The sequence below is a fragment of the Epargyreus clarus genome, unplaced genomic scaffold, assembly GCF_041222505.1.
Source record: "Epargyreus clarus isolate Ecla_fem2 unplaced genomic scaffold, WU_Ecla_fem_2.2 ptg000035l, whole genome shotgun sequence".
Taxonomy (NCBI): Eukaryota; Metazoa; Arthropoda; class Insecta; order Lepidoptera; family Hesperiidae; genus Epargyreus; species Epargyreus clarus.
This window is the reverse complement of record NW_027332240.1, coordinates 7991924-8016066: the sequence shown is the minus strand read 5'-3', so window position 1 is coordinate 8016066 and position 24143 is coordinate 7991924. Positions and strand designations below refer to the sequence as shown.

Here is a 24143-nt window from a genome sequence, read left to right as displayed (position 1 = left end):
TTAGAGCGATTGAACAAAATCCGTCTCGGAGTGACCATCAATGCCTATTGAAATAATATATTAGAAAAAGCTCTAGATCTCCAAATCCTTATAGTGAGGTATGGAGGCCCCTTATTATTTTTCGAATCAAAGGAACCATTTTCCGTCAAGCCTTGCAAATTGGCAACTAATAAAATTATTTAAAAATACACTTCAACTCCTTGGTGCTCCAGTATTTCTAGAGTCTGTGACAACGCTCATAGATCAACATATTCAGAAATTCAATGATATTTCTTACAGACTTTATGAAATCAACTCTCATATGGCTTATTTTATTATTAGAAATTGTCTTTTCGTTCCAAGGTTTACATATTTATGCAGATGTAGTCCTATTTTCAAATTTACAAGTATTCTAAATTCTCTGGATTCACTCATTAGAAACACTCTTGTCAAAATTCTTAATTGTAATCTTTCCGAATATGCATGGTCTCAGGCTTCCCTTCCTATTCGGTACGGAGGTTTGGGAATTCGCAAAATTTCCAGTGTATCCCTACCAGCGTTTTTGGCTTCTTCACATAGCACGCAAAGTTTAATTGACAAGATACTACATAAAATGTCTTTTAGTAATCCTGAAATTGCTTATGTGAACGAAGCCGAAACTGCCTGGACATTGGCCTGCCCAGGGCAAAATTTTCCTGATGATAAAACTGTTCAGAGATTGTGGGACGAGCCCATTTGTAAATTATACCGAAAACAACTTTTAGACAATTCACCAAATCTTTCAGAGCGGGCTCGTCTTTTAGCAGTCTCTGAAAAAGAGTCAGGTTTTTGGCTGCAGGCTTTACCATCATACAATTTAGGTACGTTTTTTGATAATATTTCATTTTCAATTTGTGTCTGCCTGCGTTTAGGTTTGAAAACAAATGAGCCTCATCGCTGTCTCTGTGGTGAAAATGTCAGCCAGTTTGGCCACCACGGACTGTCTTGCCGCCGCAGTGCTGGTCGCTTGTCGCGTCATGCGTGTGTCAACGATATCATCCGAAGGGCTCTTGTTACCGTCAACGTGCCGGCTTGCCTTGAGCCGAATGGTATTGCACGTGACGATGGCAAGCGGCCCGACGGTATGACTCTCGTTCCCTGGAAACAGGGGATGTCACTTGTATGGGATGCGACTTGCGTGGATACGCTGGCTCCATCCCATATTTCAGTGACCTCGACGCATGCAGGTGGTGCGGCAGAGGCGGCTGAATCTCTGAAGCGGCGCAAATATGCAGCCTTGGGGGAGGGCTACATATTTGTGCCGTTTGCGGTAGAGACACTGGGTCCGTGGGGGCCAGAAGCACGACGGTTCTTCAAAGAAATGTCGTCGCGTCTGGTTGACGTTTCTGGAGACCCAAGAGCTGGTGCGTACTTTGGCCAAAGAATAAGTTTGGCCATACAACGTGGCAACGCGGCCAGCATTCTTGGGACTCTACCGGGAGGCAGTGATTTAGACTCATTGTTTTATATTTAATTTTTTATATTTCCTTAAGTTTTAATATTTCTTTTTTGTTTAAATTATATTTTTTGTATATACTGTATATAGATTTATAATTTGTAAATAGTTAGATGGATTATATTTTCTAATACTTAAATAAATATTTTAAAAACGTAATAATTAAGTGCAAGGCATTATTAGTAAAAATATTGTAAAATACCAAAAATGGACTGTTTCGAAAAACTTGCTGAAATTTCGAAATTTTAATATTCTTTACCCTATTTTGGGGCCCCTATCTTATGGAGGCCCAGGGACAGTAGCCCCTAAATCTGGCCCTAGGTCTAGATCTTACGTTAATGCAAAAAAATATCGCAGCCAAAATGCATAAAATCAGATAAGTAATATCTTCCTTTTTAGTTAGTTACTTGATAACTAAATTTAAGTTGATATATTAGTTATACCATTTAAGTTTATATGATTAGATATTTGCAAAATCTAATTTAGTTCATAACTGTTCCAAAGCGGTATCTCCATTGTTAAATTATTAATTGACCTTCCCGGTATGAATAGAATCCATCGGTCATCTACCAACAAGTTGCAAGCCAACTTAACCCAAATGCGACATCACAATGGTGCAACTAACTACCTATATCCATACATTAGTAAAGATACTTCGCCGCCTTGAAATTGAATAAGCCACAAACGGCTTATTAGTAAGTTCTTTTTTTGAATTCTTGACAAATAAAAACATTATTAGAGAATATTTATGAATAAATAACAAATACTGCGTAATTTACATAATAAATAAATAATTATTTCAAATATTTTAGGGACATTTTAGCCCGGAGACGTGGCAACTCAACTGTTTCACTTTACGCAACTGTTTCAATTCTCAAAACTGGGTACATTTTCTTGTTAGGAGTGAGTAATCTTTACTTATCTATGCCTATATCGATAACTAACTAGATCGAGATGTGTTACTTCATCGGGGTTAGGGTTGGCACTTTTGTGTTTTAGAGGGTTGACACACAGAAGGTTTTGGGTTCGGTTACGCTATAAATTATTTTGATTTCTGTTGTGGGTTTAGCATTTGGGTGACCATGTGTCTGCGTGTCCATGGCACCCAAGACAGATAATAGTGTAGGTTTATGAGTTATTTTTATATACATATATTATAAAAATATATATAGTTATAGGAAACGAGCATGGAGTCTAACTAATAGTAAAGTGCGGTAAAGTACTCATTGTAAGTGGTGGCTGCCACCCATGAACATCTGTAATCAAACCCAAATAAGTTTTGAGTCCGTGTGAGGTCCGCCACAGATCCGTACCTACTCCTGAAAAGTTAGAACGCCTTCGTTAAGTGTGTCTCCCTACCACACCCTTCAAAGCAGAACACAGCAGCGGTTAACACTGCTGTAATTAGGCAGAAACAGATGTCGACAGATGGTGATGCCTTTGGGACTATAGATATCTAAAATATTCAAACTCTATAAACAGCAAAAAAAACGAGAAAATATAAACGCAGTGCGTAACATATCTGATGAACAAATACGATTAAAATCGTATCGTAAAACTTGCTAACACTTGTCAATAACACCCAGTGTAATAACCTAAATAAAACGTTCTACAACACAATGGTGTAACGAACTATCTAGATCCAAACAGGTTCGTTACTTCATCAGCGTAGGGCTGTGGTACGGTTTATACAATTATACATGTGTATATTTGTATATAACAGTTCCTTACTGAAAAAGATTTCTTACGCGGCGTAGTAATTGATACGTATGTCACTGTATACGTTTAACGTCATTATTTCAGTTTTCCAAGCCTCAAAATGCGTTTTTGTGCAATGCGTAAATGTATAAATTATGCGTGAAAAATAAACAAGCTTCATGGAATCACATATCACAAGTAAGTGAGGAGAAATTATTATGAAAGAATAAAACTATTTCTTCAAGCAATTTACAACTTTTATTATTCCCGCAAATAATACAATTCTAACGTCAAGACGCGTTCTTTTTCTTTTTTATGCTAACTCATACAGTCATACCAGCCAGTTTTACTATATAAATGAGAACTTATTATTATAAAAATAACACATTATGAAAGTAACACAAAATTATTAATTAAAATAACACTATAATGAAATAATTTTAATAGATTTCTTACATTACCTGTACGTTGTCGACAAGCTTATGGAAATATGATAGGGCTTTCCTTTGGATTATACTATATTATCGCGTAATCCTATGGGATTATAAGCTCTATCAAAATGTAACATAAATATTTTCGGAAAACAAATTGTCCTGTATTACTAAACTTTTTAAATAGCAATTTTAGTTATAAAAATAGATTAGATTTGTAGCGCACCTGTGAAATACTTTATCCGGCTATGTATATTAAGGGAGTCATTATATTTAATATTTCCAATTATACAATATACAGATAGCTTGACATCCCTAATCGTAAGCCTGGCATCAGGCGTTACCAATGTTACCATTGTACTAATAAAAAGTAAAATAAAATGTATGCAAAACAGTTCTATCGCGACACAACTGTCTACCGACTGTTTTGTCACTTGCTTGACAAACTGACACGGCGAAGTGTTTGTAGCTAATCTACACTAGATTAGATTTCTATTCTCCAAAATTTAGGCTGATTAATACTTGGCGTACTTTTGATTGGCTTATGTGTTTTGAAACGTAATATAGGAAAGTATACAATAAATAATTAATAGTTTTTATTTCAATATGACTTAGGGTTTTAAAATAAATGTTAAAAGATACCTAATGCATAGGTAATGGATAAATAATTCACACGACCGAAAATAAATTATTATTTCTAATCACTAATCAAAAAGCACAATCCTGAAGGGGAATATATAATAAGGTGCTAAAGGAATATTATATTATTCTCACGTAAATAAGTATAAAAATCTAAAATGGCAGTAAAGCAGCGCCTATATGTAGTAACATATTTTCTTATGGTCAAATTACATGTAGTTCTTGTATTATTAGTATTAAAATATGCGCATTTGCCTCGCTTTATACATCGTGAATAATATTACGATCCGAAAAACCGCCACGTCTGCAAAGGGCCTGAATGTACGCAGATAATTGAATGGTATGCCCTAAGGGTAACCATAACAGATAATATAATGGTTACGTTGCCTGTCGGCCGAAGTAGAAATGTTATTGTATCGTTTGTTCAGACCTTCCCTTTGGAAAATCAAAATTGTTTATACGAGTAAATACACTTATGGAGTTGATTGCACTGCTTGCTAGCGAATACATCTACCGTAGCGGTGATAGATAATAATTGACGCCCAAAAATAGTTCCATAGAACATTTAAAATTTAAAAAAATCTTTAAAATAACGGACTACTAGCGCCATCTAGCGACCAATAGCATAACTAAGCAAGTAATAAGTACAAAAAACACTTAAATTTTTTCATGTTCTTTTTTTTACATAATTATATAAGTACTTTATTATTATTTGATCATTAATTTAGTGGCGACGCGATTCTTTTCTATAGTCAGAGCAGACTAGCAGTTTTCCGCGGACTATATTTATTTTGTTGTTTACACTATGTACTGAATATTTAGAGAAATATGTCATTGTAATAAAATTGATCGAAGCCAAAATATTCCATTAGGTAGGTATCTATTGGTATTCTTTAATCTTATTTTATTCGATCAATAAAATATCTATTGATACTTTAAAGATTTATCGTAGATAAATATCACATACCAAATAGTATATTTTTATAAACATTTAATTGGTAGATATTGTATTCAAAAGTTTTTGTGGATCTCTTGAGGTTATGAGGTCAATCATTTTCAATCAATCATAAGCTAAGTTTATTTTAAGATGCTCTTTACGTTTGCAATACGTGATAAAAACATTAAATTATTTAAATACATAATATGTCACAGATATTTACTATTGTAGATGTGTTTTTGGTAAATTAATAATTTTTATGTTTTTAGCATAGATTAGTAAAGATTACTCACTCCTAACAAGAAAATGTACCCAGTTTTGAGTATTGAAATAGTTGCGTAAAGAAGTTTTGCCACGTCTCCGTGCTAAAATGTTACTAGAATATTTGAAATAATTATTTATTTATTACTTAAATTTACGAATAAATGACTAATACTGCGTGTACTAGTTTTTTATTCGTAAATTTTCTCTAAAAATGTTTTTATTTGTCAAGAATTCAAAAAAAGAACTTACTAAAATAAGCCGTTTTTGGCTTCATTCAATTACAAGGCGGCGAAGTATCTTTACTAATCTATGGTTTTTAGTTAGAAGTGTTAGAACCGATAACAGTACATAATTTTAATAAGTTTGTCCAATTCTTATTTTGTCACATCAGGATCGTCAGGATTAATAATTTTCCTTGTACAATTTTAGCGTGGTTTTTAGTTTTTAAAGTATAATTATTTATATGTCATATTCCACGTTAAAATATTAAACACTAAAATAAAAGATACGGTTGACAGGTGAACGCGCTAAAATATGACCGCGCGGCCATTACGGTGACAATGGCAGCCATATTGGAATGCGCGGGCGCATAAACAATAATGAATTGCGTGCCGTTGAATGCATTAAAACGAATGGCGACGCAGTAAAACAGGACTTTATCTCCAGCGTTAGACAGACACACGCTCTGTTTGATTTTATCGTTATAATAATAAAAGTTAAAGTTTTATTCGTAATTATTCAGTGGACTCCCTCGTCGGGTAGGTCACGTGACTGAGGCCAATATTTAACCGTAATTTCTTTACCTAGAATGGGGTATCATGCTAAGTGTATTATCATTAAGTTGGTAGAAACCTTTGTGGTTCGACTCCGATGACACCACCGCAACACCTGTCTCTGCCTAATAATAGCAGTGTTAAGCGCTGCTATGTTCTGGTTTGAAGGGAGTAGTAAGGTAGAAATATTATGTACTTATCCTAGGCGTTCCGATTATAATTGCCAGTCAACGCATCTGTGAGCAACCACATATAAAACTAATATTATTTGGGGTTGATTACAGTTGTAAATGAATGGGTAGAAATGGATACTTTCCAACTAGTGGTCTGCACGATCGTTGGCTACTACTATTTAATAAAAAAAATATTATGAAACAACTACCACCGGCACTAAAATATTTTTAGCTAAAAGAACAGGAAAATAAAATATGCTTAACAATAACTTTGGCATTCGGCCAAACAGAAGGACATCGACAAAGCCTTCGCGTGACAAAATTATGCAAAAATTATGATGCATAATGGAAAAATAATGGTACTTATAATTTTTTTTTAGCGCGTCTGTTGTCATTAATTATTGTATTAATATTAGTATTAATTTTATAATGTTAGTTCGAAACTTTTTACAAAAGGATATTCTCTACCAGGAGTACCAGGGTAACATACCTGGCAAACAGTAACATACCTTTTTATATGACTGAAATTTAATCTCCTTTGCTGTTTCAATGATTGACGTACCAAACGAGTTTGCAGTCCACCTAATAGTGAGTTATTACTACCATCAGGTGGACTGCATGTTCTGCCTGCAGTCGATCTGCAGTGTATACCCTGCCATTCCTGAGAACTAATATAGTCGCCTCATGTGTAAATTAGCACCTGTATTCTTTCCACCGAAACGTAAGGATTGTTTCACACTAGAAATAGGTACTTTCAAATCTAGTCTAATTTCGAAGCTTTTGTACATAAAGTACGCACTTAGCGACATCTCTTATCAAGTCGTGGTAGCTCGACACGTGATTAAATTCATTTCTTCATATAGTTTTGAGTCTGAAACCTGTCGCCGTGTCGATACCTGTTCCAACGCAACTAGGTACTTCACAAGATGAATGGATAAAGCCTGCTAAACTAGATCCGCTAGATTGCCTAGACAGCCTGTCGGTATATAAGTCTCATTATTTTAATGACTGCTCATTTTTCGTGTGCAACTTGTTCGTTTATCTATTGTTACAACACTAGTCATTTAAGATTGTCTAGGTATTGTTTAACATGATCGCCTTCAACGTAAATTAGTGTTCATTTTGTAAGTACCCAAAACAATATATTATAGGTAAAACCTTCCTGTATTGGAAGGTAGAATATAGGATACCTTTGTGGTTTTATATAAGTGATAAAAACTTAATTCATTGTGAAAATATATCTCTTGAACTGTCTACACAATTACAACCTAATTAGAAACAAATAATTAAAAAAATTGGTAGGTATTATTATAATAAGCGAGCTTTTCTTGTCGCGCGTGCATACGGACTGCACGCGCCACGCGTGAGACTTGCACCTCATCATTTTATATGCACACGAATACAGAACCCTTACCATGAGTTTTTACGTTTTGACAAATATGACTGTTTTGGTATTTGTTTACGTATTGCCCATACAATCAATCAGCGCCCCTAGCGGATTGTATCAGAACTATAGTGTCAGTAACGTCACATTAAATGTGTAAATTGATAAAATGGCGCTTTATGTTTTGTCTCTCTTTTTTGCGAACATGTGAGGCAGACAAAAAGACTTAAGCACTTACTTATTGTTACGTTTACTCAGTCTAGTGAAGCAAACGGAAGAGAATAATGGATTGAGTAACGTAACGTAAAATTGTGGGATGTTTTGAAAATTCGTGGTAAGGGTACAGATCTGAAGAGACTGCATTGAGGTTATTCATGTGTGCGAGCAGCACGCGCGCGTGGACGTAAACACGCGCGACTGGAAGTACCCTCGTGGTAAAATTAAAACCATTATTAGTAGATATCTCCTAAGATTGTTTTAATTATGTACCCACTTATCTTAAAACGATCTTTATTATTTAGATTTTATCAGCAATTTAGGTAGATCGAGATAACGAAATTAAGAAATCTATCTTTAAATGTCTATGAAGCGGCCATTTAAGACTAATTCAATTAGTTGCATACTTGCTTGATTATCAATAAAAAGCAACAGATTTAGTCTTTTTTTATAATATGGGCGTAGCAGACGAGCATGCAATCCACCTGATGGTAAGCTACTGCAGCCCAATGACATCTGTTATCAACCACGGATAGGATTAGATATTCGTACTTGAGGTCGGCCACAGATGTGCTGCTTCCCCTGAGGACTAAACTAGAACGCCTCGGAAAAGTATGTCTCCCTTACCCCACCCTTCAAACTAGAACACAGCAGTGCTTAACACTGCCGTTATAAGGTAGAAATAGTTGTGGCGGTGGTGCCGTCGGAGTCGAACCACAAAGGGTTCTACTACCTTCCAATTTATAAAAACATACATCTGAAGGTAATAACAGCAGTGTTAGGCGCTGCTGTGTTCCGTTTTGAAGGGTGTGGTAAGGAAGACATAATTATCCGAGGCGTTCCAGCTTAGCCCTCAGGGGTAGCGGCGCATCTGTGAAGGTAGTGCAGGTAGAAATATCTAATCGGTAGGTAGGTAGTGAAGGTAGTGCAGGTAGAAATATCTAATCCTATCTGGGGTTGATTACAGATGTCCATGGGCGGCAGTAGCCACTTACCATCGGGTGGAAAGCATGCTCGTCTGCTACTCTTATATTATAAAAAAAAATACCGTGTATCAACAATAACATAAAGCATTAATTAAAGCCCAAAAATTAAATTCCAGGAGCTCTTCGTGCCAATCAACACGAAGGGTGAGATGTACGAGGTGTGCCCCGAGGAGCTGTCTCCAGCGGAGTGGGAGGCGGAGGGCTCGGGGGCGCCGGTGCCGCCCGAGGTGGCAGCGCGGGCGCACCGCCTGCCGCACCTGCTGAGCCTGTGGCGGCTGCCCACGAGGGTGCGACTGCTCGCTGGCACCGTGCCGATTGAGATGGCGCATGATGTTGGAGGTATGTTTCATTAAATTTATATGTATGATAGTAAGGCAAATATTAGGGGCTACGATACCCTCAAGGTAGTAGCGCGGGCGCACCGCCTCCCGTACCTGCTGAGCCTATGGCGACTGCCCACTAGGGTGCGACTGCTCGCTGGCACCGTGCCGATTGAGATGGCGCATAATGTTGGAGGTATGTTTCATTGTATCTATATGTATGCGAGTAAGACAGATAATTCTTTTAATAACTCAATTAATTAATTGATTGCCCTTTTAATAGGTTGTTTACAAATATTTTTAATATTGTAACATGGCAAAAATTGTTAAATTTGCATTGCATATCCGCAGCAAGAGGTACTTTTTTCAGACTAATTCATAGCAAATAGGAGTAGTTATTTCATCGTGCCACAGTATTGATCCATTATTAATACATTAAAACGTGAAGTTTAGATGGAGAGAGAGATATAGTGTAAACGTTTATCTGTGCCACACCAAACCCATAACTGATTCTCCTAAAACACATTATTCTCACTACAAAAATCTACCTATATCGGGCTCTGCCCTTAAGCAATTTACGCTTCTCTCACATCCTGATGATTACAGTGATATGCGACCTCACAAACCGTTTCTGACGTCGCTTGCTGGACGGTTTGAGACGGTTTTACCGCCGCAACCGCGGAAGCCCCTTTTAGTCGCCTCTTACGACAGGCAAGGGAAACCGTAGCTCTATTCTAGAGACAACGATATGATAAGACAACAATATGTTTACCTACCTAATGCTTTTGTCTCTCAATTTCAGACGACCTCCTTCTGCGAGCTGCCGTCACCGAACCAGTGCTAGTGATGTGCAACCTCCCAGAGTACAGCTCTTTGCCGTCCAGCCCTAGCAAGCAAGTGGACCCTCGACACCCCAAGGAGACCCTCCAGCTTCTCCCGTTAAACAGCACCGTCAGGATCCGACGCACGCAGCTCGGCTTCGAGAGCGAAAAGAGAATGTTCCTCTCCGCGCGCCTCCAGAAAGCTCTAACCTTCTGTCAACTCAACGTTGACAACTGGATCAGGCAGATCTCATACGCCAACTCAACCGTCGTCAGCAAAGCGAAGACGGCAGAGGACCTCATGAAGGAAGACCACGAACCGGTCAAATTTGAAAAGGAAAGGAAATTCACTCTCCAAGGCTTGAAGATTGACACTTCCCGACTCTTCGGCAAAAGCGAGAAGGTCCTCAAAGATATCCCGGACGAGACTGAAGGCTCCATAATATTTCTGAGCAAAAACGAACTCGAGCACATGAATTATGATGTCTACAGCGACGATGAAGGAAAGGATGACAAGAGTGAAGCTAAAGTCGAGCAAGAACAGTTCTCCAGCGACAAAATGCAAGTGTTCAGGGAAGATTCTGGACCAAAGAAGAGCAAATGGTTCAAGAACTTGAAACTGCTTAAAAGTACGGAAAAGTTAACTGATGAGAAAATAACAGCGATTGAGAATAATGAAAAATATAGAGACATAAAAGATCCATTCGATCCTCTCGGTGAAAAACATAGTTCGATTGAAAGGTACCAAGATATGGCTAAGCTGATAGAAGATCGTTTCGGTGCTTCGAGAAAGAGCGACGGTACTGCTGAAAAAAGTCATTCTTATAAGAGTCTAACAACGTCTTCGTCTGATATGGGGACCAGCCAATGTAGTTCCAATCATAAGAAGCCAGTCTTAACTAAATCAGTCTCCGTTCAAACTGGAATGCCAGACAGTCCGTACACAGAAGAAGACAGCGGGATCAATATGAAACACGGCCGAAAGAATCTCAGTGTGGACCAGATAAATTACTGCGGGTCTATGGAGAGCGACACCAGTTCTGGAAGGAAACTGAAATCACTCGATGAAAACATGCTTAAAAAGTCATCAGCTACGAAATCTTCAACCAATTTAGAAAGGCGACAGAGAATACAGCCTGATCTGATACCAGAAAAGGCTATGGTTAAATCCGAATCCTACAATCAAATTCAAAGTTGCGAAGACATCAATATGTTTGGAGCGGGATCTCTTTACAATGATAATGATTTCGAAATTAATTACAAGCAGCATTCCTTCATCACGGAGAAACTGTGTTCAGAGTTTCACGTTAAAACAAAGCGAGTTCTTAGCAAATCTACTTCAAACTTACTTCATCCGAAGAAGTCTACTGAGAAGAAAGAAGGCAGCAACAGTAATAGCATGCCGACTAAAACGGAACGAGCTTCTGAAGGAGAAAAAGCAGTTAATTTCAGAAAGAAGATAGACAAACCAAGAGCTCCTACACCTAAATCTGAATTAGAAGAAGATTTATCTGCTATAGACATTTCTGAAGAAGAACCCCAAAGGCAAGTGAAAATAAGGCGATCAATATCATCAATTCAAAAGCGAAAATTACCCGTAATCGAAGATCTGCCGTACGGCCAAGTTGCAGATGCAGTACATGTTGAGGAAGAGATAGTCGACACAGATTCAATTTCCGATAACATTTACGCTGAGATTTGCGCTCCAAACGGCAACAAAACTAGCGATGAGGAAACCTATGACTGTAATGTTGACGTTCTAGCAACTGATCCTGTTATTTGCAACGTTAAGAAAGAGGTTATTATCCGCAACGACGAACGAGCTAGGCAAATGATTGAAAACCAAGAAAATCCATTCAGACACATCGAAGTAGTCGTTATCGAGAAAACAACAGATTTCGATCTTGATACGTCCAGTATAACGTCGAGTGAGTTCGACGAGACGGGAAGCAAGAACGATGTGTCCATAGCAATCGATTCTTGGGAACGAGACAAAGTGAAATCCGATCCAAAAATCCATGCTATTAGACTAGAAATCACTAGCAATATGGACGATTACCCAGTGGAGAGTCAGAGTCAAAGTTTAGATCGTACGGAGATCCTTCTAAGTAAAGATAATTCTTTAAGTTTTAGCAACAGTATCCATTTGAATGGTACATATCCCAACGAGGCCATTTACGATACTTTAAAGTAATTTAGTTGTAATATAAACTTCGCTTATATTTAGGGTCACAATGTAATAGTCATATTTTATGGAAATTGCTTTATTCAATTCTACCCGCCATTCTGTATTTATTGGTTAGTATACTTACAGATTAGACGTGTAAAAAGTACTTGATGTCTTTCAAACATTTATACTTCTCATGTTTTAAAATTTTTGTGAATGAAGTTTACTTACACTTCAGAGTAATGAACATAATAGAGCGCGCGTATAATTCTGCTACCTAAGTACGAGTTAACCTAACTGGCTATATCAGATACGTTAATATGTAGATCGTTCATCCTAATACTTGTTGGCGGTCGTTTCTATTATAGCTTTGGCAGGTTTTCATTGCATATAATTGCAATGTTACCTTTTACAACAACAATAAATTGTCGTACTTAACATAAAATACATAAACAAAGAATTTTTGTTCTAACTCCAATTGGAATTGGCCTCACTTACATGCTTGTAGCAACAATGTTCTTATGTATGTTGAATGTTCTTTAGTGCGCTTACGAGTACTTTGTATAATTAGTAATATTTACTCTAAAACATTCCATAATCTTTCATAACTTAAAAAGCGTGATTTTTCTTTCAACTTTATAATTTATCAACTACTTTAATTTGAAAGACATCCCTTACTTGTTGCAACTATATCCGTCAGTTTATAAGTATCAATTTTGAAAATTAGTCAAACAGTATTTAGATTTTTATGATTTGGTAATCTTTATTGGATAGTTGATATGGCCAGTATGTCTGTCCATAAGTATTTTAAAATCTAAGGCCTAAGTATAGGCTATTCAAAGTAAAGTGCATGAATGTACCATAATTGCATACATAAATATAAACGAATATATAATAATCTGTAATATTACACACAATAGCCTATTAATTATCTATGTCAATGTTGCCATGAAAATATAACGGTTTTGTCACCATTCTATTTTTTTATCTGTTGAAAAAATCGTAATATTACCTATAATATATAAGATATTATGGCCGTGGTATATTTATATAAAAATTAATAGGTCTCCCCGAAAAAGTCACTTTCGTTAATAATTATTTTAAAAAATATGGATTTGAATTTTTTTTAAACTATCGAAGCAATTTATAGTTCATCTACTAATTACCTACGTTATATTTTCAATAGCCAATATTTTATATATAATTATATATAAAAACCGTAAAATTTATGCACGAACATATTTTTACAGCAATCCGTAAAAATCCGTGACAATTTAATATTTGTTTCAATAAAATAGTTTGAATTTTTCAGTTAACTTAAGCGATTAAAATTACGTTAAATAATCTATCACACAGATATCAGAAAAATAAGTATGTATTTAGTTTTTCAGTTTAAAAATCCGTGAAATACTTTTATATAGTAGTATATAAATACTACGAGTTAATTTCTAACCACGTGTATAATTATTTTGGCACGAAGTGTACCACTTTTGTGTATAACGCACTGTTCTAGATAATTTAATAATAAACGTACCTTTAAAGCACCAGTATTTGTAAAAGTATCAAAAGTGACGATTAAAAGAAAAACTACAAAATAAAAATGTTTGCTAGAAAAGAGTAATATGAATAAGTTATATTTAATAGGTATCTTTGGTCCTATATTACGAATATTATTATCCTTTATTATTATTTTAGATTTATCTTGTAGCCACTGTATTTTCGAATTTTTGTATTAGGATTTCATATAGTTAAAATTGAATGAAAATTCACATGAAAAAATTACATAACTTTACTGGTTAACCTAGTTGTTTTCTAATTCTGCATAAAGTTACACTTTTTGATTATATTTTTTCAACTACTATCGTAACACTGTTTATAATTTTGTGTGTTATGTAACAATAATATACGAATACTATCGTTGCATTCGTTAAGTGGAACCTCTTTTAACCTATTGTATTTTTTCTTTTAATCGGACACACGAGAAAATAGTTTCTCTCAATGTAAAATCGATTTACAATCGACGCACCAAAATCGATTTTACAACTGCACTGGGATTAGGTGCACGCACGTCATAGATATATTCTATGTAATATTCGGTCATTAGTCTTTTATAATTAAGTCGAAATTGACCGAGTAGACAACGAAATAATCACAATTATTCGTAATTATAATTGGTGCTATAATTAGGTGCTCAATTTAGTTGTAGGGGTCTGTTACATCACTTAAGTAAAAAAAATTAAAAACAATTTTAAAAATAGAATCTTGAATCAATTACTTCCGATTTTTGTTTTACGTGAAACATCTAATAATGGGGCAACACGCGTCATGGCGCGAAAGTCGCGCATTTTATCTGTATTTTATCAATCTATTTTTCTTCATTTCGTACATTATTACCGAATTTCAATAATTATTTCTGTTTAAAACCACGTTAAACCATTTTCTTTGTAGTTAATTCTAATAGTTAAGTTATATTTTCTATAAGAATAAAATGTGTCGCTATCTATTCTTAAAGGTTGTGACTACAATTAACATGGAAGTATGTTATTATTTCTGATTCACATACACACATTTTTTTGTCATAATTGGAACGTTTTATTTTATTTGAAATGTGTAGTAAAAGTGCGTGTAACAGTCTCGTATTTAAGGGTCCACATATCACATGACAATATTGTAAATTGTTTGTACCATATAGTTTTTAATATTGTATAAATAAAAATTTGATGTAAGTCTGACGCTCTCAATATTATGTAAAATTAATCTTAAAAGAATAATTTGTGGAAATACGAATAAACGAATTATACAATTAATTGGTCTTTATTTTGTACGCTCTTTTATTATAATACGAACATTTTAAAAACATACTGAACATTAGCGCCATCGTTGTAATTTTCGGTCTACTTTATTTGGAAAAGTTAAATAACAGCGACATCTCTTCGTCATACTATATAAGCAACACGATAACCGATGGATTCAGAAGTACCTAAGTTCATTAATAGATGGCAGCATGTTATAATTCGTTCCATATTCGCGTAATATTTTGTGTCTCACTCTCACGCTAATGTACGAGCGAGAGATACAAAACGTGAACAGAAGCAACTGTAGTATGTATTTGCGTTTCGCTTACACTTTATTGCATAAGCTTAGAGAGACAGAGATGGATAATAGTAGGAATCTTTTTGGAAGAATGATAATCCTCTAGTTATATTAGCCTGGTACCTGAACTTTGTAGATGTTAGTACCGTATTGAGAAATTGGCGTTGGAGATGGAGGATCTTGCATAATTTGTATAAAATTTATTCTACCAAAAGACTGTGTCGTTGCACAGTCGTATTAGATTTGAATTACACTATGTGTATAGGGCTGACTGCCCATTTTTTTATTAGGAGTAGCAGACGAGCATGCAGTCCAGCTGATGGTAAGTGGCTACTTCGGCCCATCGGACATTTGTAATCGGACGTTTGTAATCAACTCCAGATAGGAATTAGGAAGCAACTGTTATTAGCCAGAAATGAGTGTGGCGGTGGTGCCGGAGTCGAACCACAAAGGGTTACCACCTTCAAAATCTTTAAATTGCCTGAACAACAGTTGCGTAGGCTACGAAATTGTCGTATAATGGTGAACGTGACTGACTGACAAGTTTAATATGCATGTATACGGTATGTATGCATGTATTACGACTGTTTTTGAAGATTTTCGAATAAAATCAAACATGTGCCGATCGTCGATCGCTCGCAAAACAGTTTGGATGCCCGAGCGGAGGTGGATTAGGCAATTGCTCAATAGCATAATTAATCGCTAAAGCTACAGGCAGATAGAAGCCAAAAGGGAAACATTCAAAAGTAAAATTGGGTAAAATTACACACAATAAAAGTGATGTAATTGTACATTTTATGGAATTAAAACAACAATATGACAAATATACTGTATTTAATCAAATAAATTACAATTAAAAATAGTACCGACAAATAATTTCGTAAGTGGCGCGGATTTAAAAATAATTTCATAATATACCCAACACTGACTAACCATAAAACAATTTAATAATATATTGACATAACTTTGCGAAACAAAATTATGAATTTGTGCGATTTTACACTTGTCTCAAATAAAAATATAGTAATGAAATATAGAAATCAATATCTAAATGCTTTTCTTAATATTATAATTAAATTTTATACAATACCTATACAAGAATAGTGTTACAACTGTTTACGACGATATATGAGATTATAGAACTATCAGTGCTAAGGGTGAGGCCGCACTTGCGTTTTTAACGTCGCGTTTCCATTTCCTTATTTCATTATTAGGAATTCCGTTGATTCGATTTTATTTATCGAAAAGAGCGTTATTATTCTTCACTGCGAAATATATGCAGCACTAAATTGCAACAATATATTTAAGCAGGAAATAAGCGCTATAAAAAACGCAGTACGGCCTTATCATTAGCACAAAAAGTGATGTATTTTCAAAAGCTACGTTGACGACAACACGCAGACAATAATGATTATAGTTTATTACACTAGAAAGAGCAAATAAGCCATCGGAAACAGATTTTTGCGTCTTTTATTAGGTATACCTGTGGCACGATACATTTCTTTCAACGATTTGACATTAAAATCTAAAAATTCAACTAAATTGGTCAATGAAAAAGGAAAAAAATAAAATTCGATTAACATTTTTACATGAATAAGAGATTGTGTACTTATTTTGTAATCCATGACTCAATTTAACCCTAAAAATCTTGATTCATTGGATCATTGAAGCGATAAATTCCGACTTAAAATATAGACACCGAGAACACAACAGTACATTGACAAACATTTCATGAAAGCAATATACAAGAGAACAAATAAAACTAAATAGTTGCAACAGTTGGAATGATTGGAAATTGAATGGTAACTCGACCAACTTTAGTATAATCGATTGGTTTCACTTTTTCATGGTAGGTGTGAAAGAGAGAGCATGCCACAAGCGATTGCACTGTAGGACACTATGATATCAGTCGGGTTAGGCGAGTCTTATGGATTGGATTATTTGAAAGACCGCTGAGCCGCACACTACGAAGATGAAGAGAGCCAATAGCCACGGAGCTACGGGGTATTGGTCGTCCTTTTCCTGAAACGAACAAAAACTAATATTTAAGCGAAAAATAGTACATTACAATACGAGGACGAAAAATTTTTTTCTGACAAGTGTGAGTTTGCAGGCCGAGCCGCAGGCGAGGACTGCAATCACACGAGTCAGAAAAACATTTTTCGTCCGCGTGTTGTATAAAATTTTATATTACGGGGTCGGAAATGGGGGTTTTGCGCACGCGAAGCGTGCGTAAAACGTCAATTTACGCACGCCGTGATATAAAAAATGTTTTTGAACTGAATTTGAAATTGATTGTGAATGTTATATTGAATGTGAAATCTATCGAAGAGTCGGCATGGGGTTTCTTTTCTGATGAGTGTTTATTGCCAAACAAGATGATAGAAAAACGTTATTGATGATGATTATTATTTAGCGACAAACCACACCAGCAGGTAAGAATGTTGAAGACAATAGAATTTAAATGTGGTAGGACTCTTTGTGGTTCGACTCCGGCGGCATCACCGCCACACCTATTTCTGCCTAATAACAGCAGTGTTCGGCGCTGCTGTGTTCCGGTTTGAAGGGTGTGGTAAGGGAGACATACTTTTTCGAGGCGTTTCAGCTTAGTCCTCAGGGGTAGCGGCGCATTTGTGGCCGACCTCAGATAGGAATATCTAATCCTATCTGGGGTTGATTACAGATGTCCATGGGCGGCAGTAGCCACTTACCATCAGGTGGACTGCATGCCCGTCAGCTGCTCCTATGTTATAAAAAAAATAATAATAATCGTGGTACGATTGCGGCGCGGCACAACCGCCATATCTGTTTCTGTCTTAAAAAGAGTAAGCAGCTGCTGTAAAAATATTTACTAAGATATAGAGTAGGTACAGATACATTTTATATTATATTCGTAATAATATTATATAGATTTTCACTATTGTATAAAGCGAACAAAATCAATGAATTTCAATTTACGATTTAGATAAATTAGATGTAGCAATTAATCAATTATCTTATCATATTTATCCTTGAATATAATGTATATTTTGTTATTATTATACTTTAGAAAATGTTATTTGATTAAAATTAGATTAAATACATATTCTGGTACATTCTTTACATTCTTCTGCTGGACAAGGGTGCCTATGTACGAAGTAGTGAAGCCTTATTAACCTTTTTGATAGTGACAATGATTCGACTGAGGTAATACCACCCTTATTTCAAGTAAGAAAAAGTTCTCTCATTTCGGTGGAAAGGTATGGCTGCCAGCTGACTTATGTATGAGACAATCATAATCGAATTCAATCCAATAATAATGTTCATGGACGGCAGTAACCACTTACCATCAGGTGGACTGCCTGGTAGTTTGTTACTATATATATAAAAATCAATTGCTGTTTGTTAGTCTAGCTAAAACTCGAGAACGGCTGGACCGTATTGGCTAATTTTAGCTTAGAACAATTTGTGGAAGTCCAGGGAAGGTTTGTAAGGTGAGTAAATATGAAATATATTTTATAAATAGATTCTGAGGCGGTACAAAGTTTGCCGGGTCTGTCAGTTATATAAAGAAATCCTCTACCATTCATCTACCTGACTGAATTTAAATTTGTATTAAATTAGTTTTAAGAAATGTCTGTGTTTATTTACTTCTTCACTACTACATGCGTAGAAAGCGTCATTTGTATCTTGTATATTGATACAATTGGTATTTATGTAAATAACATAATATTGTTATTGTATGATCGAAAGTATTGCGTAGAATGTTAACTGCTTCAATGCCGATAAAAGTATTGATAACCTGTAATTTTTCATAACACAAGGTTACCATGTGACATTTAATATTGTTGAAGGATAAGTAATTTTATTAAGAAAATAATGTGAAACCAGACAGATACACTACATTTCAATTACTTTGTCAAAGAAACATGCAGTCCACGTGACAACTGCTGTCCATGGATATCTATAATCAACTCCAAAAAGGGTTCAGATCGGCCTGAGATCGGCCATAGATGTGTAGCTTCCCCCGAGGATTCAGTTAGAACACCTCAGATAAATATGTCTTATCACACCCTTCAAAGCAGAACACAGCAGCGCTTAACTCTTGTATGTAGGCAGAAAAAGGTTTGGCGGTGGTGCTGCTGGAGTCAAACCACAAAGAGTTTTATCATCTTCAACCAGTTATAGAACATAATAAGAATTAATTATTTATAACGTAAGTGTTGTTCTTCAGGTGGTAGAACCCTTTGTGGTTCGACTCCGGCGGCACCACTGCCACACCTATTTCTACCTAATAACAGCAGTGTCAGGTGATGCTGTGTTCCGGTTTGAAGGGTGTGATAAGAGAGACATATTTATCCAAGGCTTTAGGGAGAGATACTTTTCCGAGGCGTTCCAGCTTAGTCCTCAGGAGTAGTGGTACATCTGTGGCCGACCTCAGGTAGGAATATCTAATCCTATCTGGGGTTGATTACAGATGTCCATGGGCGGCAGTAGCCACTTACTATAAGGATTGCATGCTCATCTGCTACCCCAATATTATAAAGAAACATACAATTGTATGGTGAAATACATAATTATGTGTACATATTTGGTTTAAATGTGTACATTTTGTGGCTTAAATGTGTACATATTTGGTTTAAATGTGTACCTTTGTGGTTTTTGGTACATTCCCCCTCATGGTGATGTTTTTGCTGGCAATCTCGTTAGCGATGCGCATCCTCTGCTTTGGTGCCATTTTGATTTGCAGTTATATTTGTCCTGGAAAATCAATACATGGAAAATATTAACTTTATGTTGTTTGTTATATTGCTGTAACTTTGTGGTATATACTTTTAGGTACAGATTTCATCATTAACATACAGTACTTCTATTGGATATTATAGCTTGAGACACTGGTATAGTCCACGCCAAACTGCTAGTCCGCTCTGAATATAGAAATTGGTCACGTCGCAACAGCAAATTGTAGATATCAGGGAGACAAAGATAGCATGAACCTCTGGCCCGTCAACTGCCCGCTCTCGCCCGCGGGCACATATCTGCATCCGAGTGCCCTTACTGTTGCTACGGAGTATATGCTTGTGTTCGACTACATTGACTCTCTGACTACACCTGTGTGCAACAACTTCCGAGCGGACTAGAAGTTTGGCACGGACTATTAAAACTTAGGTAGCTTAAATAAGCATCTATACAGATATGTAAACAATACACTTTTGACTAATGAAAACAAACATCACTCAAGGGAAAAATTGAATGCATAAGCCACAGCGCATTAAGCATCTGTTTAGTAGGTAAAGTCCTAAAATGGTAGCCTACACAACTATTGCTCAAGCGGTAATAGTCAATGGGAGGTCAACTGAAAGGAAACCTAAGGAAAAATATACTGCCAAGTTTTTATCAATTACCAAATTCTAATCTGAACTGATTCATAGGTCTAAAATAGAAGGGGAGGTGAGAATTACTAAGATCATGTTTTTATTGTAGGTTTAGTAATAAATTTAAATAGATTGCATTAGATAAAGAAAGTAGTTAATTTTATAGACAAATAGATAACTAACTATCTAAAATATCTTCATAACTAATTAACATGAACATAATTAAGAGAACAATAATGAAAGTACCAGCACTACATAAATAAATAACAATTAACCATTCAACTTTTTAACAATAACATTTTCATGGGTCTAGTTAACAATAGTTCGAGACAATACACATATAACTATTTGTCTGATAGACTAGAAATATATATTGAATAAATGGTAAAGTATTAATAATTTTTTGGCTTTCATAATTCCAATTTAGCTTCATACTGCACTACCAGGAGTACATAATATACACAAAGTTTACCTGATTAGCGGTTTTAAACGTGTCAATAACCGGAAAAAAATGCGTCGAAGTATTGTTGACTAAAACTGAGTTACTAATAACATGTATACAAATTGAGAAAGTAGATACTTTAGTATTAACAATTTATGTTATTACCTTCAAAGTTTAGTAATAAATTGTTTGCGTAATTGGAAATTACGAAGTATGAAGGAAAACACTAAAATCTTTGCTCAGCTGCGCGTACATATGGTAGGAATAATTTGCGTCATTAACTATATATACCGTTCAAATAATGTTCAGGTCTTTAAATAATAATTAGCCAAACATTATTGATGATTTCCTGGAAATCTAATATTAATTTCGCAGCAAATTAATCGATTACGCTCATTTTCGAGAAATGTTCTAGATATTCAGGAATACAAATACGTTGATTTTCGTTGGCATGAATGGAAGAACTACGACTTGGTTTGACTGAAATACGAAAATGACACAGAAAGTGGATATTAATGGTTAATACTCACAAATTTTCCTATATTAAAAGGCCTTACAGCCGAACGCACAAGCTCACTTGACACGTAAGTAAAAAGTGAAACGAAGAATCAAGAAACGAAGTGATATCAAAACGTCAACACACGTCGCGTCTGTACGTCATTAGACAATACCAAAGCATAGACACGCGTCACTTTTATGTTGCCATAATTATATAAAAAATGTATATTAATACACCATTTAAAATTATAGTAAAAAGATATTATTTAATGAAGGTTTAAATGTATTTTTTCCAAATTAACATGATACTTGTTGTGATATTTTTTACATTTTGAAATAACTACTTGCAGAGCCATCTATTGGCAAGATTTGAAAATAATTAAAAGTTGTAGAGTAGTAATCTCTTTCTCAATAGATGGCGTAAAAACACAACAATTTAATTCAGAAGTCACACGCTAGATGGCAGTGCGTCACGTTAAACCAGATAAATTATCTTTGCAATAGTTTCGTTTATGATTCATTGTGAATGTGATAAGTAGCTTATGTATGAACTTTGAACTACAGTCATAACAAATTAATAAAATTCATTGATTTTATAAGAATAGTACGAATAATTTGTCTCTAGGTATATATTTTAAATCTAAACCTATGATCTAAACATAACAGATCATGTCGAAGCTTGGTGGGTGAATACTTGTATATATTTACCTACCATTCTGATACAAGTACCTAAGTAGGGAATTTTGTGATGATTCCACCACCGGTTAGGTAGGTAGGTACTAAAGTATAAACATAGTTATCTCAAAATTTTGCCGCAGATCAAATCCCAAGCACGCAATTTACGTACTGATTTATAGAGATTTATTAACTATAGGTATCACTTGTTTAAAGGAAAACGACGAAAAGAAAGCAACACTTTTGAGAGTTCAAAAAACTGAAGGGTCACCCTCGGTATCGGCTCGGTGGTGGACGAACGGCGTAACTCTAACTACGGTTTTAACACTTTAATCTGAGACCTGTGCCCAGCAGTGGATTAGTAATGGGTTGATGACGACGGTAGGTGAGTAGATATTCACGACCCGTGGCGGAGCGGCCACCGGTACCTATACCGGTCTGACGCGCAAAGGGTCCCGGGTTCGATCCCCGGCCAGACAGATATCTAAATGATGAATTTAGATTTCTGTTCCTGGGTCTGGGTGTTTGTGTATTTGTCTATGTGTGTGTCCATGGCACCCACGACACAGGGAATCCTAGTGTGTGGCTGTGAGTGTAGAAAGCGTTTTTATTTATAATTATAGTAGATAAGTATCTACCTGTAGCCTAAGAACATGTTTTGGTAAAGAAATTACCAAATTTATTTTATGTAGGAGCGTAAGTTAAATAATACCCATTTAAAAATAATAAAATAAAAATACGCGTTCTATTAAAATATCAACATACAAACAATCTCAAATACCTACATTCAAACAATGTATTTGTAAAATATAGTTTAGTAAATAGGTACCTACCAGATACCTATAAATACTTTAGCATTGAAAATAGCGAAAATGTACCTACACATCCTTTTCTAACAGGATAGAGACACCAACATCTTTGATGCATTAATTAGACGGAGATGAAGGTATAATCACAAGGATACCCAGGATATCAATATCAGGTGTCAGTGGATCCACCAATCAGCGCCAAAGGTTATCCTTGGAGGGTAATCCTTGCTCTCTGATTGGCTGAGAGAGATAACGCCTGGTGGGGCGACGCCCCCGAATAGAATCCATTTGAATTTGAATGTCGAAGGGGAAGGTCAATGTGGGGAATGAGGGAATGGATAGAGGAATTCATTCCCTGTTATTTTGAATTTGGAACGGCAATTTGAATGGGTTCGTTCGAATATTTTATTTTTCTTTTTTGTGAAGCTTACAGATAAGTCTACTAGAAATCGAAAAAGGAGATAGTCTACAAGTTCTATGACTCTATGCCGTAGAGTATAGTGTTATTTGGTCACATTAAATAATTTTCGCGGCTTGTTTAAAGAAAGACAGGAATAAATCATCGATAAAACGTCAGCCGAGACGATATAACCATCGCTAATCAATGACGTTGAATGGTCAATTCTAGCGATCATTGACATTGGTATCGTATGGTTTCTTTCCGGTATGGATCTTTTATCAGAGTGAGGTTTAGGTCATAGTACCCGCGGTAGCCAAATGCGAATTGGTACCTAGACTTCAGGCACCTTTAAAAATGTTATTTTTTAAGAACTCTTAGGTGTGTTGTTTTACTCCACGGTTGGTCCATAATCAACTCATTATCTACTGTTCCACTGCTGGGCACGGGTCTCCTCTCAGAATGAGAAGGATTAGGTCATAGTCCACCACGCTGGCCATGTGCGTATTGGTAGACTTCACATAACTTTGAGATTTTTTTGTTTTTATAAATCCCTCAGTTATGCAGGTTTCCTCACGATGTTTTCCTTAAT

General features: G+C 35.7%; 3 protein-coding genes across 6 annotated transcripts in view; 2 read left to right on the top strand and 1 right to left on the bottom strand.

Annotated features, from left to right (window-relative positions):
- B4 (imaginal disc development protein B4) overlaps nt 1-12574 on the top strand; it is a 165563-nt gene extending 152989 nt beyond the window's left edge. For both annotated transcript variants that reach the window (XM_073092033.1, XM_073092034.1), the window contains exons 5-6: nt 9092-9314; nt 10098-12574. In XM_073092033.1, coding sequence (XP_072948134.1) covers nt 9092-9314; nt 10098-12310 — 2436 coding nt within the window. In that variant the 3' untranslated portion in view covers nt 12311-12574. The remainder of the gene's footprint in view (nt 1-9091; nt 9315-10097) is intronic.
- On the top strand, nt 189-1503 carry LOC140756515 (uncharacterized). The gene has a single exon (XM_073092035.1). It carries the CDS (start codon nt 302-304, stop codon nt 1490-1492), a length of 1191 nt encoding a protein of 396 aa, XP_072948136.1. The 5' UTR covers nt 189-301; the 3' UTR covers nt 1493-1503.
- Nucleotides 12575-16193: 3619 nt separating the features above from the next.
- The window catches only part of LOC140756661 (stress-associated endoplasmic reticulum protein 2), a 116182-nt gene continuing 108232 nt past the window's right edge, over nt 16194-24143 (bottom strand). For 2 of the 3 annotated variants that reach the window (XM_073092213.1, XM_073092212.1), the window contains exons 2-3: nt 20007-20116; nt 16194-17398 (exon numbers count right to left, since the gene is read on the bottom strand). In XM_073092213.1, the coding sequence (XP_072948314.1) occupies nt 17291-17398; nt 20007-20093 (195 nt within the window). In that variant the 5' untranslated portion in view covers nt 20094-20116 and the 3' untranslated portion in view covers nt 16194-17290. Of the gene's footprint in view, nt 17399-20006; nt 20117-21702; nt 21836-24143 lie in introns of those variants that run through there. The other variant, XM_073092211.1, reaches the window with a different exon arrangement.

Bases quoted from the DNA above. Each gene is read 5' to 3' on its own strand.
- LOC140756515 (XM_073092035.1), top strand. From the start codon at position 302: ATGGCTTATTTTATTATTAGAAATTGTCTTTTCGTTCCAAGGTTTACA.